This window comes from Protopterus annectens, chromosome 16.part0 (genome assembly GCF_019279795.1).
Source record: "Protopterus annectens isolate FY-2018-M chromosome 16.part0, PAN1.0, whole genome shotgun sequence".
NCBI lineage: Eukaryota > Metazoa > Chordata > Ceratodontiformes > Protopteridae > Protopterus > Protopterus annectens.
This window is the reverse complement of record NC_056750.1, coordinates 332,761,244-332,779,273: the sequence shown is the minus strand read 5'-3', so window position 1 is coordinate 332,779,273 and position 18,030 is coordinate 332,761,244. Positions and strand designations below refer to the sequence as shown.

At 39.8% G+C, this 18,030-nt stretch overlaps 1 protein-coding gene across 6 annotated transcripts in view; it reads right to left on the bottom strand.

Annotated features, from left to right (window-relative positions):
• Positions 1 to 18,030, bottom strand: part of CRAT (carnitine O-acetyltransferase) — a 475,040-nt gene that overhangs the window by 175,463 nt on the left and 281,547 nt on the right. For all 6 annotated transcript variants that reach the window (XM_044058286.1, XM_044058287.1, XM_044058289.1 and 3 more), the window contains 2 exons: positions 13,952 to 14,052; positions 6,227 to 6,346 (listed from right to left, as the gene is read on the bottom strand). In XM_044058286.1, coding sequence (XP_043914221.1) covers positions 6,227 to 6,346; positions 13,952 to 14,052 — 221 coding nt within the window. The remainder of the gene's footprint in view (positions 1 to 6,226; positions 6,347 to 13,951; positions 14,053 to 18,030) is intronic.

The window sequence follows — 18,030 nt, the reverse complement described above, 5'->3', positions numbered from 1 at the left end:
CTGCCGGTTCCTCACCCCTAGGCTTCACTGTTTTGTCCTTGCGCTTCTTGGATGAAGCAGGCGTCGGAGCATCCGACGGCATATTATAATTGCAACGCTTCCCAAACACTAACCTAGCACAATCAAGCCTCCTCTTAATAGTGCGCTTGTTAAATCTAGCACAAGAGCGGCAACCAACAACGTCGTGCTCAGGCCCTAAACAAGGTATACACAATGTATGATAATCCCTATGCGGTATCTGTTTCCCACAAGAAATACAGTTATTCACTTTTTCTGACATCCGGTTAAATACTGAGGCAAGAAAAAACCAAAATGTTCCCACCGGGTTACTTAGCCAACTCTGATTTCGGTCTGAAACTCCGGTTCGGAAAATCTCAGAACGCCAACCTGCACTCGCAAAATTGCTTCTGCATCGGACCATGCGGCAAAAAAGACTGAGGAAATGACGTCGGTCATGCGCATTAGTACCCTGACGTACTGACGCCAGTCTAAGGCGCCATGACCGACGTCAGCCTTATACTCTGGTATTCGGGCCGACTGGGACGCGGACTATACCCAATAGTCAGGACTGCAGCAAGGGAAGACGAAGAACATCCCCCCCTCCCCACCAAAAGGGCAAATATCTATCCCAACAGAGTGCTGCCCCCCTGACATCTAAGATGCTCAGGTAAGAGCCGCCCTCTCCAAAGCAAAAAACACAGCATCAATGGGACCAGATGGTGTCCCGGGCTGCGTCCTACATGAACTCCAAGAAGAGCCAAACCCAAACAAAACTACTGTTCAATCTTAGCCTTACTACAGGATATGTACCCAAAGAGTGGCGTACAGCAACAGTGGTCCCACTCCACAAAGGTGGTGCCTCAACAGATCCTGGAAACTATCGCCCCATAAGCCTGACTAGCTTGGTCTGCAAAGCTACGGAAAGGATCATCATGGACCTCATAAATAAAGTTATTGGGGACCTACAGACACTGGATCCTACCCAGTTTGGCTTTGTTAAGGGCAGATCCTGCCTCTTAAACCTGGTCGATTTCTTTGAAACAGTCACCAAGGCCATTGACGAGGGGAAGGTGGGTTCACACAGCCTACCTGGACCTCGCAAAAGCCTTCGATACAATACCCCACTCGGGCATTATAGATAAGCTCACCAGCTTAAATATAAACCCCTATGTCACTAGATGGGTTGCAAACTGGCTCAAGGACAGAACCCACATGGTTAGAATTGCTGGAGCCATGTCAGACTCCAAACCAGTTACAAGTGGCGTCCCACAAGGCTCAGTCCTGGGACCTCTCTTGTTCGGTATATATTTCTCGGCGGTATAGGCCAACACGGAAGGACTGTGGCTGACCAAGTTCGCAGATGACTGCAAACTGGGTGCCATAATCAACTCTCCAGCCGACACAAGCATCCTCCAAAAGGGCCTCATAGAAACAGACAACTGCTGCCAGAGCCATGGCCTCAAGCTAAACGCCAAAAAGTGTATAGTCATCCCCTTTGGCAAAAACAAAGTGCCCACAAATTACCACATAGGTGGTAATCCATTAGGTACAGAAGAAGTCATTAGCGACCTGGGGACCCAAGTTGATAGCAATCTCTCATTTGACAACCACATGGCCAAAGTGGTTAGAAAAACATTTTATATAGCCCACCTAATCATGAAGGGATTCACATCTAAATCAGGGGAGGTCATCGTGCCTCTTTACTTATCCCTCATCAGGCCCATAATTGAGTACAATGCCCCTTTTGGGATGTACCTTACCAGACACCTGCAGCAACTGGAAAGACCCCAAACGTACCTCACCAAGAGGATCAAAGGGCTCAAACAGATGCCATATGCTGCCCGGTTAAAGAAACTCCAGCTCTACTCAGTGGCATACCGCCTGTTCAGAGGCGATCTGTGCCTGACATATAAAGCCATGTCCAACCCGGAATTAATGGACATGCTGCACCTCAGAAAATCCAAATCCCATCGAGCTACGCGCTCGAGAGACTTGAACCTCAGCACTGAAATAAATAGGACATGCTGGAGGGACAGATTCATAACCCAGAGGCTCCCTTCACTCTGGAATAAAATCCCAGTCCAGGTTAGGCAGAGTCCCACATTGACTCTCTTCAAGAGGACGAAAACAGTTGAAAGAAAACAAAAATGCAATCACCTTTTGAGGCAAGCCCTTGTTGTACACCAGTTTGTGCAAACACGAAAAAAACTTTAACAGCCAGCACCAATAAAAAGCGAACGTAAAATAAAATAAAACTTGGTGAAAACAAAACCTTAACGCCAAGTTTATTGACAAAAAAACAAGCGTTTACACTGGAGCCACAGCTACAGCTTCATCAGAGGTACTTGATGAGTGGATGGGAGATCGTAGGTTAACCCCGGCTATCACTTCTGTGTCACTGTTAGACAGAGGCACAGTATACTAACCTCAAAAAAGGCACAGCAAAATTAATTTAAAATGGGTGGCAAAAGCCAAACACACTCTGGCTAGGCTTATAAATGCCATAGGGCAGACAGCCTAGTATGAACCTATGAACCTATAAATACAAGGACAGTCTCCCCTTAAGGAGGGCAGAGTATCCTTCTCAAGAGTGAGAGTGGGTTTTTAATCAAATACAAAGAAATGGAAAACAAGATTCCTTCAGTAAAAATTAAAATGAATTTATAATTGTAGTCACATCGCTATTCCATTGTATGACAGAGGGTTTCATAATGGGCTCGAGTACCAGTATTTTAAAAGAGCTGGAGTATGGCACTCCAGGGCAGGTATACGTTTAATAAATACAGCAACACAGCTGTAGTTACTTGGTAAAATGGTCGGAGTTCACCATAAATGATAGCGCTTTAAAGTTTTCCAGAAAAGGGAATGTTTGATAAGAAAACCTTAGAAAATATATTAAAAAAAAAAAGGCAATTCGTACCATTCTCTTGTTGGTCAGCATCTACTGTTCAACAAAAAGAAGGCAAAAATGAGGAAAAAGAATATAATTTGGCTAGATTAAAGCTGCAGGCAGCTAACAGAATAGCAAACGTATAACAAAAATGTGCAGATGAGAAATCCCATTTCTGGGGTATGTATCCATAAGACAATTAAAGGAGCTATCAGTTACACAGCCAGAATCATTAGATGATGACTGGCTAAACCTGCCTTCTGCAACCCCTCCACCTTGCCTCAAGAAACTGATAGCTGTCCCTTCTCCAAGAGAGTGGGTGGAGGTAATGTGGCAGAAACAACTACCACTTTTCCCAGATAGAGCTCAAATTTCTTCAAGCACTTCTAATCAATCAGCCCTCTGGGTTGGCTTATAACACTAGATTCTGTCAACAGTGACATTCAGTACCCAACGTATCATCATCGTCAGATCAAATGTTAATGCAAACAGCTAATAAAAGAAAACAAATGTATCACAAAACAAACATGGAACAAGTGCCAAGTATGTGGGAAAATTAAAAAGATTCCCTAATAAAAGTTATTCTCCAAAATCTAACACTTGACAAAAAATGTAGGCATATCATTACCCAATTTCAGATTTTCATAGACTGGGAAGAATACCAGTGGACAGCCCCTGCCAAATGAAATACAGAGGAAGAAATGGATTCGGATTCTTCCACTGATTTTGACATACCTCCTTCAAAAACGTATCCATTGAGAGAAGTACAAAATCCAATAGCAGCTAAAGATAGGCTAAACCTGCAATAAGGGTAGTACACCCATGGAGTGTTGTGGATTTTCAAACCATTGCAGATTCTCTTCCTCCTATTTGGACACATTTAGCTAAATATGAAAATATCTTAGGACATGCACAATTATAAAATCCAACTAGTGAAGACTTGAGAGCAATATTAAAAAGCCTCTACACCCCTAAAATTTTCAAAAAAAAATACAAGAAAAAAAAACAGAATATAGATGATTACATCCCAAAACACACACATGATGGATTTCTGGCTGCCAGGAATAACTTATTAAAAGCCATTTCCACAGCATGCTACCCAACCTCTAACTGGGCAAGAATCGAAGTTAATGTGCTAAAGTAAAATGAATCACTTGATGCATATTTGCAGCACATGACAGATACAGTTGAAGCCTTTTCTTTACATCCAGACCCAATGGAAGGTGTGGCAGCCAGCGGGTTGTAAGCAGCTTTTGTAGAAAGTCTGTAACCTCCCATAAAACAGTAAATTAAAAAGGTTTGTTTAAGATGGCCAAGGGGCAGTCATGAAATTGCGAATAAAGCACACTATATAGCAGACCATATATTTAGGGAAGAAAAGGAACAAAAATAAAAATCCGACATTCAACTCCAAAAGTCTGATACCGACTCTCAGCGACAAGGGAGGGGAAGAAATCATGGGGGAAGAGGTAGATTCAGATTTTCCAGACACAACCCCCAGGACAATACCAGCAAAATTATCATTTTTAAACACCTTTATTGAATAGTCACTTGTGACATAGGCAAACATATTTGTCAAGTTAGGGGCCTCTCTCTTGAGCCAGACTTGCTTATTTGTATAGATTTTGGTTTCTAGTTTGGGTGTTTGTAGAGCCATCACTGGTTTTGTGAAGAAATAGTAAATCAAATAGGATTTGGTTTTGCGAGGTTCAAAGCGAGACATAGGTCACCTTGGAGCAGCTGGTAGGCTATTAAGTATAACAGCTGTGTTGATCTATTGGGATAGTTGAAGGACTGAGGGGCCTTAATTTTTTTTTTGTCAAAATCATTGGGGCTTTTCCAGTTAAGCAATATGTTTGAATTTGTACTTTCCAAAGGGGGCAGTGTATTAAATAATGGGTCTGATAATGGTAGACTACAGTGATAAGATGCCTTCTTTGGATATTGAAGATATTACCTTGAAAATTAACTGCGCCCAAGTAGAAAGATGTCCTGACTATGGTGGAAACAAGATCAAATGGGAGAGAGTTGTTCACATAAGTACCCAGGTCTCTTTATGACTGTACTTTTGAAGAGTGCCTCCACTTACAACATATGATGCCAGAACAACTTTCCACGTTTTCTGCACTTAGCTTGAGACCATTTTCAGTACACCAGATTTGTGCATATTCAACAAAACCTTTATTAAGCTGCTCAAGGAAGATCACATGACACTGGTGCTGTTGGTAGTAACTCAACTTTAGGTTACAGCTACAGTAAAATTTGGGTCTTTTTAAGTTATTGTACACAGTTTGTCCACATGTAGCATCTCACTGATGAAACCCCACAGACAACTTTACTACTGTGGGATCATACCTTCCTAGCCCTGAGCATGAAAATCAAGACACTAGCCTTTAAAAATCATTGTGGACAGTTGGAAAGAGAAACATCTTATTTTTCAAAAAAGAATGCTGTTTTACAATAGATATCAATTGTGATATGAATTTTTTTACATGCTTAAATCAGTCATTTAATAGTTTGTATCCTTAAACATTTCTACATTTAAGTTCATGAAGACAGGAGAAAAAGGATAAACTGGAAGACAAAGTGGGATCATTAAAGGATACAATATTTAGTAGTATTTCTGCTTCCTGCACCTCTCATTGGGGGGGGGGGGGGTGGGCTCTGCCACCCTATCCATGATCTCTAAATACACTACCTCTGAGGCGGTACCACCATGGGAAAAAGGAAAAATTGCACTTCACTCTTCAAGGTGGTGCAACCTCACAGATAGCATATATTTAGAGATCATGTGCAGCTCTGCTACAATAACACTGGTAAAAACATTTTCTCAAAGTTCTCTGTGGCAGTAAAGTAGGATTTTTGTCATGAAATGCTGCATATGTGCATAACAGTACATTCAAACGGATCTTGTTATCCTATGTATTTCACACAACTATGTGCGTGTTATTTGTGTGTGTTTGCATACCTGCATTTGCATGCATTCATGTGCGTTTACTTGCATTTACATGTATTCCTGTATGTTTGGGCACATGCATTTGTGTGTATTCATTTGCATCTGTGCATATCTGCATGCATTTGTCTGTGCATTTGTATGTTATGTGTGTTTGGGTGCATGCATTTGTGTTTGCATGTATTCGTGTCTGCACGTATTCACGTGCATCTGTGCATGTCTGTGTGTTTGCATCTGCCTACATTTGCTTTTGAGTGCATCTCTGCATGCGTGTGTGCTTGTGTGACAGTTTTTGGTGGTAATATGTGAGAAATTTGGCATTTTTTACTGAGTCATTATGTTTCTCAGTTTACAGTCATCGTTTCACTCATAACTGAACTCACATGTTGAGATTCTGTTTTGCCTTTTCAATATCCTGCTTGATTTCAGGAGTGATGTTGAATCGCAGTTTCTTTGGCATTGACAGAGGAATCATTGGAGAGCGAACCATTTCACATTTCTTCCTGCAAAAAGAAAGAAACACATGCAAGCATTTCTGATAGTGTTATTTTAAATTTTGAGTTAAAAGTAAAACAGTACCAAGGTTATGTTGATGACCAGCCTACTTCAGCTTACTGAGAAGCAAAGTACTTTTGCAAAGTACTTAGTCCTGTTTGGGAGTCACAGGAGATCAGACCTGATAATACCAGAGATTGCAGCTGTTCTACTTTTCCAGGCCAGGAAATTCACACACGTGTTCCCCTTAGCAATTATTTTTGTGCACCCAATTTCCCCACTGGAAAATGGATCTGTGGTTTCAATGGGCACTATTTATTTATTTTATTTTACATTTGTTAACTGGGAAATTCCAACTGGACCAGGTCCATTTTCAGCGGTGGCCTGGGGAGAAAAGCTCCAACATCAAGTTATACAAATATAGTACATCCAGCATAATACACAAAACAGGTTACATCATGTATGCTGAGCATAGTAATATAACAAGAAATTAATAAAAACACTCCAGGTAAAAAGATATAGAACATGGGTAAAAAGACAATGTCAGTTATACATTGGTAAGAAAAAAAATGTATATCAAGTAAGATTCTACAGTTAAAAGTACCCTTTCAGATGACCAAGCCTACAGGGGATCAGAGCTCCAGCATGTGATCAGAGAGGAAGTTGGGGAGTTAATAGTAGTATGGGTAGGGTTATGTGATACAAGGGCATAACCAGGTGCTAAGAAGGTGCGATTTGAGGGAGTTTTTGAATATGGCTGTGGAGGGGGCAGTGGACACGGATAGGGGAAGAGAGTTCCAATTTCTATTTGATTAACAAAATAAAAAAAAAATAGAGTAACAGTAGACCATTACTTATTGATATGCTACTGTAGTGCAGTTGAAACTAAACCGAATATATTACAATCTAATTTAATGAACTTGATTCCAAGCACAAATAACTACTGGAGCAAAAACTATAACGGAGGAATACTTTTAGCAACAACTGTCAGATGAGGCTTCGTAATAGTAAATAAAACTATAGGCTGGGCCACTACATCATGAATCAAGTTAACATGCACAGTAGTGCAAAATATAGGAAACCGATTTTTGTAATGTTACACTGAGGGTTATGGGCGTGTTACCAGTCCTAACTGATGCCTGTGCTCAAGACATAGATGCCAAGAAATTCACCTGGAGAATGAAGCTTGAGAGCTGAATCTTGGCATCCATGTTGAGAACACATAGTAGGTTAAGATCAGAGAAACAATTACAATTCTTTGTAGTGCACAGAGCATTATCTGCTCCATGCACTACTAGTTGCAGTAAAAAGGAAAAAAAAAACTTTCTGCCTGCTTTCAAAGCCATAAAGTGCTTAGTGAGCACTGTCAAAAAGCCAGTGTAATACAGTCCCTCACGTTTATACTTACCTTCCTCATCTCTCAACTGTCTACATTTCTGCATCATGTGTGGTCTGTTTCTCACAAAGTATGTGGTTTTCACAAAAACTTCTGAGGACTGAATTCATAAAACAATTCATACATTTAAGTTTCAGACTTTGTATCCTTCAGAAAATGCAGTTGAACACATCCTGCTAGTCTAGCAACCCTGCTAGTCTAGCAACTTTCCAGGAAGTCACTACCATTTGCTGGTCAGTACTGGCAGATTTGCTCTCCTAGTGCTAGACTCGATCATAACAGCTTAAGCAGGGGGTGCTTAAAAATTAAGAGGAGTCTTGCACTACTCTAGCACAACTACTTATTTGGTATTTGTTTACCGGGAAAGTCCGACTGGGTCATGAGGTACCAGTTTTCAGTGGAGGCCCAGACAGAGAAGCTTCATATATACATGGTTAACAGAATTAAAAACCAGACATAAAAAGTCATAACATTCAAGTGCAAATATAAAAGCAATACATTAGTTTGTCAGAATAAGAACTTAACAGACAAAATCATAACATTCAAGTGCAAACTCTGAAAAACTACACCATTTATCACAATAAAAACTCAAAGTCACTGTTCAAAGTATATGGAAAGCCTGATAATAGGAAGATGCAGCTTTATTTACATAATATGATTATCATAACGATCAATATTGTACAGCTCATGAAACATGGTAACAGATTATATTGGTGAAAGCTTAGGATAGTACGAGTAGAGAAGGGTACGGTGTGTGACAGAGGGGACAGTAGGAATAGATGTGGAAAAGATAGGAGTGTAACCTCAAGGGAGTATGTGTAGGAGGGTAGGGTAAGTTAGTAGTGGGGATAGAGAGTAGCGGTAGAAAAATGTATAACAGTACCTCAGCATGGGCTCATACAGGAGCAAATCCAAGCTTTGTTGAAGTTTTCTTTTATAGAGATTTTGAAGGGCTGCAGACTAGTAGCAACTTTGATAGTTAAAGGAAGAGAGTTCCATTTGCCACTTGGGCCTGGGGTTTTGTTAGGTTTCTAATTTGTGAGATGTTTGTCATCAGATCTGAGATGTTTACTTGGGATATAAAAGTTGATTACCAATTTGTCTTTCTGAATATTGGAGCACAATCACCGTGTTTTGTGTACTACATAAACAATTATATCCAGAGTCAACAGCCAAGAAAAAGTGAAGCACTGACAGACCAGTTCAGACACAGTTAATACGTGAAGGTATAACAGACACCTTTCTGTGAGTTGCAGTGAACTGGACATTTTGTTCCCTCCGTCTCCTTTCTACACTGTATATTCATAGATCATTACTAGGCTAATGACTTGTGTGTGTGTGTGTGTGTGTGGGGGGGGGCGCTTGCTAAGCCTAGCCAAGTTTTCCCAAAAGAATATTGATGTCCTGTATCCAAATAAGACACGACAGCCACACATTTATAAGCTACCTCTGTCCACAACAGACATGGGTGCCAGGCCAATACTTTTCTCCTTCCCACTAAATAAAACATTTGCTATCACAACACAGCTTATGCTATTAGCAATATATTTTGAACTTAAATTTTATCTTGCACTTAAATGGTACCACTGCAGAAAACAGCTTAAGTGGGTGTGCAGGCACATGCCCTGAAGCACCAAGACTAAAAATAAAATAAATGTTAAATAAGATTAATCTTATAGTCTTAGACAGCCCTAAACATCTACTTGATTTACTGTTATCAATTAAGAATGTGCTTTTGGAGCCATGATGTGCACTATGTAATAAATCATTACAAAGTGAGTGTGCTTCACAAACATGGAAGTTAGCAGAGGTCTTTGCCTTTGCAGAAGGCAAACCAAGGAGAAATTCCCACAAGTTACATATATCTATATCTAACTAATATCCAAATAAAGAATTCAGAAATCTTACAAATATTAAAATGTTCTGAGTTGTTGATGCACCCCAGAGCTCAAGACATGCAAAAGCATTCATTTAGAATGTTTTCAATCCAGGGTGACAACATCTTGTTCTGCTCTGGAGTAAAACCTGTGTCAGTGACAGACATCAATGTAAAAAATAGAAAGTTGAAGTACAGTGAACAAATAGGGTGCAGATCTCCATTTTAGGACAATTCATGTTTAAATGATCCCTACTAAAATCTCAGCTGAGGATATGTCATTGTCCAAGTATGTTGATGCATGTTAACAGGCTATAGTATTCATCTAAAGCTTCATCTGTAGCCCTGTAGCCTGTTAATCAACTCTTATCATACTTATACTGTTTGTATCAACATGTTACAAGATATCTTGAGTAAATCCAGCAATGACTACTTCTATGGATGCAATAAATTAAAAAAAGTAGGTCATATGGGAGTGGCGCACTGCAACTGTGGTCCCACTTCACAAAGGCGGTGCCTCCACCGACCCTGGAAATTACCGGCCCATTAGCCTGACAAGCCTTATCTGCAAAGCCATGGAGAGGATCATAATGGACCTCATAAATAAAGACATAGGGAATTTGCAGACTTTGGATCCAACCCAGTTTGGCTTTGTCAAAGGCAGATCATGCCTTTTAAACTTGGTTGACTTCTTCGAAACAGTCACCAAAGCCATTGACGAGGGAAAGGCAGTCCATACAGCCTACCTCGATCTGGCTAAGGCCTTCGATACAATACCCCACTCGGGTATCATTGAAAAACTCATCAGCTTAAATGTTAACCCATACATCACAAGATGGGTTGCAAACTGGCTGAGTGACAGAACCCACAGGGTCAGAGTTGCTGGCGCCATGTCAGACTCAAAACCTGTCACAAGTGGTGTCCCACAGGGCTCAGTCCTGGGCCCACTCTTGTTTGGCATCTACTTTTCAAGTACAAGCAAACACAGGAGGGTTATGGCTGACAAAGTTTGCAGATGACTGCAAACTGGGCCATAGTAGAAAACACATCTGACACAGATATCCTTCAGAAGGGTCTCACAGAAGCGGATAACTGGTGCCAGAGCCACGGCCTGAAGTTAAATGCCAAAAATGCATAGTCATACCCTTTGGGAAAAACAAGGTTACCCCTAGCTACCAAATAGGTGGCAATCCACTGAGCACAGAAGAAGTTATCAGGGACCTGGGGACCCAGGTTGATAGTAGTCTGTCATTCGACACCCATGTAGCTAAAGTAGTTAGGAAGACTTTCTACATTGCCCACCTTATCATGAAGGGATTCTCATCTAGATCAAGGGAGGTCATAGTCTCCCTTTACTCATCACTCATCAGACCAATGATTGAGTACAATGCCCCATTTGGGATGTATCTGACCCGACACCTGCAGCAGCTGGAGAGGCCACAAAAGTTCCTCACCAAAAGGATAAAGGGTCTCAAAAATCTGTCCTATGCTGCCCGACTGAAAGAACTCCAGCTCTATTCAGTCGCTACCGCTTGCTCAGAGGTGACCTTTGCCTAACATACAAGGCCATGTCAAACCCAGATTTGATGAATATGCTTCACCTCAAAAATCTAGATCCATCAGAGCCACAAGGGCGGGAGACTTAAACCTCGACACGGCTATTAATAGGACGTGCTGGAGGGATAGATTCATTACCCAAAGACTCCCTATGCTGTGGAACAAAATCCCGGTACATGTGAGGCAGAGCACCTCGCTGGCCTTGTTCAAGAGAAATCTTGACCAATGGATGGGAGATCGCAGATATACCCCAGGGATTACCTCAGTGTCACTGCTCGACAGAGGCACAGCAAAATAATGGGTATAGTTCCCCATACTAAAGGGGTGGCGTAAGCCACAAAACGATGGGCTAGGCTTGTAAATGCCCTCGGGCAGATAGCCTAGTATAAACCTATGAACCTATGAACCTATATCATGTATATCAAAAGAATTAGTAGCAATAAAATATAATCTACCACAGTTAAAAACATGTTAAAAGTATTTCTTCACTCAGTCTGGAGGAAGGTTTTAAGTAGACATGCTACACTTTTGCAACCGATGTTTATCACACTCCTGAAAAACTGATGATGGTAAACAACACAGCATACTGAAATCATGGTGTCAGATAATTTAATCATTTAGTGATGATCCACAGATGGATTGGCAATGCTTCATCAAAAATGGATTCAAAGGGTGCAGCCTCAAGCAATAACCAAGTCATTAAAATTGAACCCAAACAATTTCTTTTAAAGGAGTTATCCCTCCAACATCCCCATTATATAATCAACTACAGAGTTAAGGAGAAGTTTCAACTGGACTGAACTATTTGCTGGAATCAATATTGTTGTTTGTCTTTCGGCTTTTTCCCGGTAAGGGGTCGCCACAGCGGAACTCCAGTCCGCTAATGATTGGCAGTAGATTTTTACGAAACGCCGAGGTGCCAGCTCGACGCCCAACCTTCAACGAAGGCACACCCATTTCCGCATGCCTGTCTTTCGAACGCTACCCAACCTTGGGGAGGACATGCAGACTCCACATAGAAGGCACTCCCAAGCCAAGCAGAGAATCGAATGGGAGAACCTCTTGTTGTGAGGTAACAATGCTACCGGCGTACCATCGTTTTAGCAAAATGCAAACAATGCTGCTTTGCACTGGCTATTAAAGAAAATTTCAGCTTATCCCCCAACATATCTTTTAACTGTACTTACTTTGGAGATGAATAATTACTTCCAGGCTGATTTAACCCTTCACACGATGTACCTATTTTGAAGGTATGTTCCCATTTTCAGGCTAGAGGGACCCCCTTCGTTTACTTTTCTGACACCCCTCCAATACACTATCTGAAACTTTTAGTGCACAGAACACAGAAACAAAACTGCATGACCACTGTATCGATGGCACCAGTAATGTGAAAAGAGAGGACCCATCCATTACATTTCCCTTTTTCAGGAGCAAAATAAAAACCTTTATGTGGTAGATTTTTGCAATATCATCCAAGTCTATGGATTTTACAATGTCTTTGATACTATGCTTACAGTTTTGCAATATTTTTGTCATTGAGTTTTTTAAACTTGTGTTTCCGTTACGAGTTGTAAGCCACAGTCATAAAGAAAGTGGAAACAGCTGTGTGATATTCAGTATTCAAAATTGATGTTAATTAGGTGCCCAGATTTTTGGCTGGATGTACTCACTTTTCAAGAGCCTTTGTGTTTATTTTCAATATCTGCAGGTTGAAAGGTATACGCCCAATAAATACTACCATATTCAAAACATTAAAGATCAGCTTTACATTAGCAGACTACTACTAAAACCATTACGTGTCTCTGTCCTCCTCTAGTTCCAATGGCAAACTGACAAGAATTAGCATTAACAAATTCATATCTCACAGGCACCCTCAATGTCACAGTATATCAGGAAAAGTTAAATCAGTAATCACTTTTTAAACAGCAATAAGCTTTGTATAAACAACTTTATATGGTAGATTTTTGCAATACCATCTAAGTCTATGGAGGCTGGCAATAAAGTTATTTCCCATACAGACACATGGGGTAAATGACTAAGCTTAAAATAGCCCACAAGGGCACTTAGCCTAGTACTAATCTATGAACATTTAAGGAAGGGACGTTGACTCAGTGGTTAAAGTGTTTACCTTACACACTCAAAGTGCAGGGTTTGAGTCTCGCATGGAGTAATTGCCTAAGCTTAAAATAGCCTGGGCAGTTAGTCTAGTAGTAATCTATGAACCTATGTACAAATAAATAAAAAATACCGTTGTAGCTTCAGTTTTCAATGATTTTGTGGGGTTTCCTGCTTGCTCTGAAATACTACTTATGAATGACAGAATATTATGGTCAGAGGAACACTACTGTTACCACAGTCCCGAGATTCACAGCAGTAGCACTCTGCAGCTCGTGGCCTGGCCACAGATTAAAAACAAAACTACTTCACTCAAGTCAAGTAATTCTCAGTCATAGGAGAAGGAGAAGAAAGTATATTTGAAATGTAAGATGTTGATGACAGCTATTCTGTGAAAGGAGATTATAGCATCTGTACAGTCAAAGTCTGTTAATTGGGATGAGATATCAAAGGGTACCACTGTCAAAGCATGACACAATAGCCCACAACACAACCATGAAATAAGCAACTGTACGAGTCAGGATGGTTTACAATACATAAGTCTACAGTGCCGTAGTGCTTTCCCAGCTGAAGACGACATACTGATACCACAGAATTTCATGCAGTGTTTACAACAAACTACGTCACAGAAGCATTTATGATCAAGTACAAGTTACATGAACTACTTACGTATATTCTACAATATGATCGAGGAGAGACACGATTGGTGGGCCTTCAGCAGGAGAATGCTCATAAACCAAGCCACATGAGCCATCTTCGCCAATGATGAACTGTTGGGGAAAATGACCATTATAATAAGACCACTAAATAAATTATATACAAAAAAAAACAGCAGAAGTTCTTATGTTTCCCCAGTGCTGGAGAATGCATTATTTTCTTTCAATAAATATTTACAGCATGTGGTTTGGAAAAGGAATTTATTAAATTGTTGCTGTATGAAAATTGTTCCCAGGGAAGACTGAAATACAGAAAGCAGACAAACTTCCTTTCTTTCTAAAAGTGTATGATTATCTTTCAGCAATGTTAACACTCCCCAAATACTCTTAACTTTCTATTTAGTCGAACCAGAGCTACAAAAGTTAGTTTCACTCCTGCCCCTCTACTCATGGTTCACAGCACTTAACATCTGCTAAGCTAGCATTTTTTTTTCTTTTTCATTCTTTGACATCAAGGAAATTTAGCACACCTGATGATCTAGAGCTCTTCCTACTACTTTGTGATAACCATGGTAGCTATCACTTAGCCAGTCCCTGCTGGGAGAAAGAGCAACTGGCAGGTACAGTTTTACTATTTTTTCCATGGTCAACCACCAAATAAACTCTAAAAAAAAAAAAAAAAAAAAGCAAATGCTCAGTTCATGCTTTTCAGGAATCGGGGATTTTTAAAAAGATAAGACACCATCAAACCACCAAATGTAAAGAATTTATTACTCGGGATCAAGTACTGTTTTCTGAGTTATTACTATGAAGACAAGGTGGCTTTCTAATGAAAGTCCAATGGAATTATCATAAATTCTCGTAATACTTGCCATAATCTAGCTTAATCACGAGTGCAATCTACAGTCGAGATTATTAAAATGCCAAAAATATTACTTTTGCAGAGGCAAGCCATCACAAATTCTTGGAGCTTAAATATACCAACTCTTGAGATTGTACTACCTTGGAACAAAACAGAAATCCTCAAGACAGCACAATCACAAGCTTTCACGTACAAAGTGCAGAACCACAAGTTAGTAACCGACATTTACAAAGTCACATAATACTGTAGAGATATTAAACCTAGAACCTAGACAATGTACTTAGTGCATGAAATAGAAATGATCATTACCAGGAACAAGAATATAGTTAAATGCTTTTGCATGGATGATGTAGAAGTGACTGGGACCGCTACACTGTCCGGGAATATAAGCAAATATTTGTACTACAATAGATACTGGAAATCATAGATTGTATGGAGCTGGGAGAGCAAGAGGCTAAAACTGAAAAGGAAATATTTATTACTAAAAGTGGACAATGTCAGTCATGGATGGACCACTAAACTCAGACAAGCATTTACTACTGCAGTGATCATTACTGTGAGAAGGGCACAAAGTTACCAGGCGCATAGAATAAGAAATTATGCAGGAAGAGAGCTACTGCATCTGTAGACAAGACTATTCTAGCATGAAATACGTTTCACACACAGTCAAACTTGGATTCACTTAAGTTTGAGTCATTGTATCTGTCTTTCTCAAGTAAAGTGCGGCACATTTAGAAGTAGATCTGTCACATTTCCAAAAATCTGAACAGATGTACAGCACACTTTACCCTATAATACTAACTTAAAATACAACTCAGCAGGTTGCTCAGCAGGTAGCACACATCACTGGTGCTGAAGATCAGAAGGTTGTGTGTTCTAGTCCCATGACAAGTGAATGGATTTGATTTCTATCAGACACTCCAGTGCAGCATTAAGGAGGTGCTGCACTCCTGTGTGCCATCCTTTGGATGAGATGTTAAACTGGGGTCCAATCTGCCTCATGTGGATGGAAAAGATTCTATGCACTTACGAAAAAAAAATGTAGTCTGTTGGTTAGTACAGTGGATTAAGGCGATGAGCTGCAACAAACTGCTTCCTGTAGTCCAATGTTTGAATTTCTCAGTCTTCATCTGTCTACTGAGTCACACTGAGTAAGTCACTTAACCGTACTCAGAGGCAACTGAAAAAAAATAGTGCTTGGCTCTACTGGATCAAATACCTAATAACTACCAAAAAACCTAAATTACTAGGTAATTTCTGACAAATTAACTGAGATGCCTTGTGTCCATGGCAGTGTTATTCATTGGTTTGTGTGTTGTTAGTCTACGGAGCATTTTGTCAGACTGATTTTCCCATATGCATCCCATTTTCAGGTGATATCTTTATGATACGACCGTTACACATCAAGTTAAAGTGTAGCATCTAATGTGAAAAGAAATGAAAATAAGAAAAGGAAAAACATGCAATAAAACCTTACTACTTCAGACATTCTGACCCGCCAGGATAACATCTTTAAACATTAAGTAAACAAAGACATTAAAAGAAATTAAGGTGGAACACCCAAATGTGCTTTTAGAATAATGGAGGAAATAGATCCTGAATGCACTGAAAAGGTTTATTGCAGAAGAAAGGAGCTTTGCAACTAAACGTTCCAGATCTACTTTGACAGTAACTTTGGAAATATTGAGGAATGCATGATCTACTGGACAGAAGGTTCCTATTAGAAATATTTAGGTACAGCAGGATAAAGACAAAGAGGCACAGTGCCGTAGCAGTTAGTGAAGCTGCCTCACAGCACTTGCTTCTCCAGCGTGGTTCTCGGTTGGGGTACCTTCTTTGTGGGGTTATATCCTCCCTTGTGTCCATGTGGGTTCTTGCCATGTACTCTGGTTTCCTCCCACATCCTAATAATAAGCCACAGGTGAACTGGCAACTCTGCAAACTGTCTATAGCTGTGCATCCTGAGGGGGAGAAGACTGCATGTCTTGCTATGGGTTGGCACCCCATTCAGGATCTGTTTCAATGTTCTACTCACAATGAGTGCAGGGGCAGGCTTTGACTAAACTAAACAAACCATACACAAAGAACAGTTTAGGTTGAATTATTGAAATTACAATATCCACGTCTTTAAATGTTACCTTTTTTCATCTAATTACATATCAAGGTATTGGAAAAAGAGTTAACCTCTTGGTATAAAGAATTAATAAAAATGTTATCTTAACAGGTGATCATCTGTGATGCAACTCTTCTGCTGTACCAAACAAGGAGGCCATTTTGCATGGGTTAAGATGGAGGCTATAGTCAGCTCGGATGCCATCTGTAAAATGTTTAGGCTGCAGCTTGTTTTCAGTTCCTAAAATATTAGTGTCAAAGTGGAACAGAACAATATTGCCCACCCATACTTACACGCTGCCAAATGTCACCAACAAAAATGTTAAAATCAAGCCCTAAAGTAAGCAGAGCTGACCAAACATACATCATTTATCAATGAATGAATGAATGAGAAAGCAAATGAAGAATCACAGAAGTCAATGGCCATCAAAGACGAATTTAAAAGCAAAAAGATATGCAAGCTGTGCCAATGGCCTAGGATTAATGCATGCATTCTGAAGAGAAGCAAGAGTAGTTAATGGCCTAAGGCATCAGCAAGAAACTGCTCTCAAGACTTTTTCTCATAGCTTCCAAAATAACACTTAGTGATTAACCCCCCCCGTCATTTGCCCCACCTCTTTCAATACGATCATTGCTTCTTTTTCAAAGTTAATGATCATGTTAGCAACAGTCATGAAGAAACAGTAACTAGAGTGTTAAATGTAACAGATGAGCAAACAAATCATTTTGTAAATGCTGAAAGGCATTTTATAACATTCTTACTGTTTTACCAATTGATACATTTGTTGAAACTATTATGATAGATATGTGCAAGAGTTGAAAAGTCACACTGTAGAAATAAATACATGAATACACACACACATATATATATATATATATATATATATATATACATATATATACATATAGTTTCCACAATACATACTTTACACTATTCCTAAATCATTTTTGCTTATTTCTACAATATTTATACTGAATATATTATGTATACATATACTCGGTGTAATTTCACTATAAAGAACAAAGTGCAACTGGAGGCCAGATTCATTATTTTACTTAAAAGTCAAGACTTAAGACTGTGTACTTATGCTGAGTTACAACATGAAAAAGATTATTTT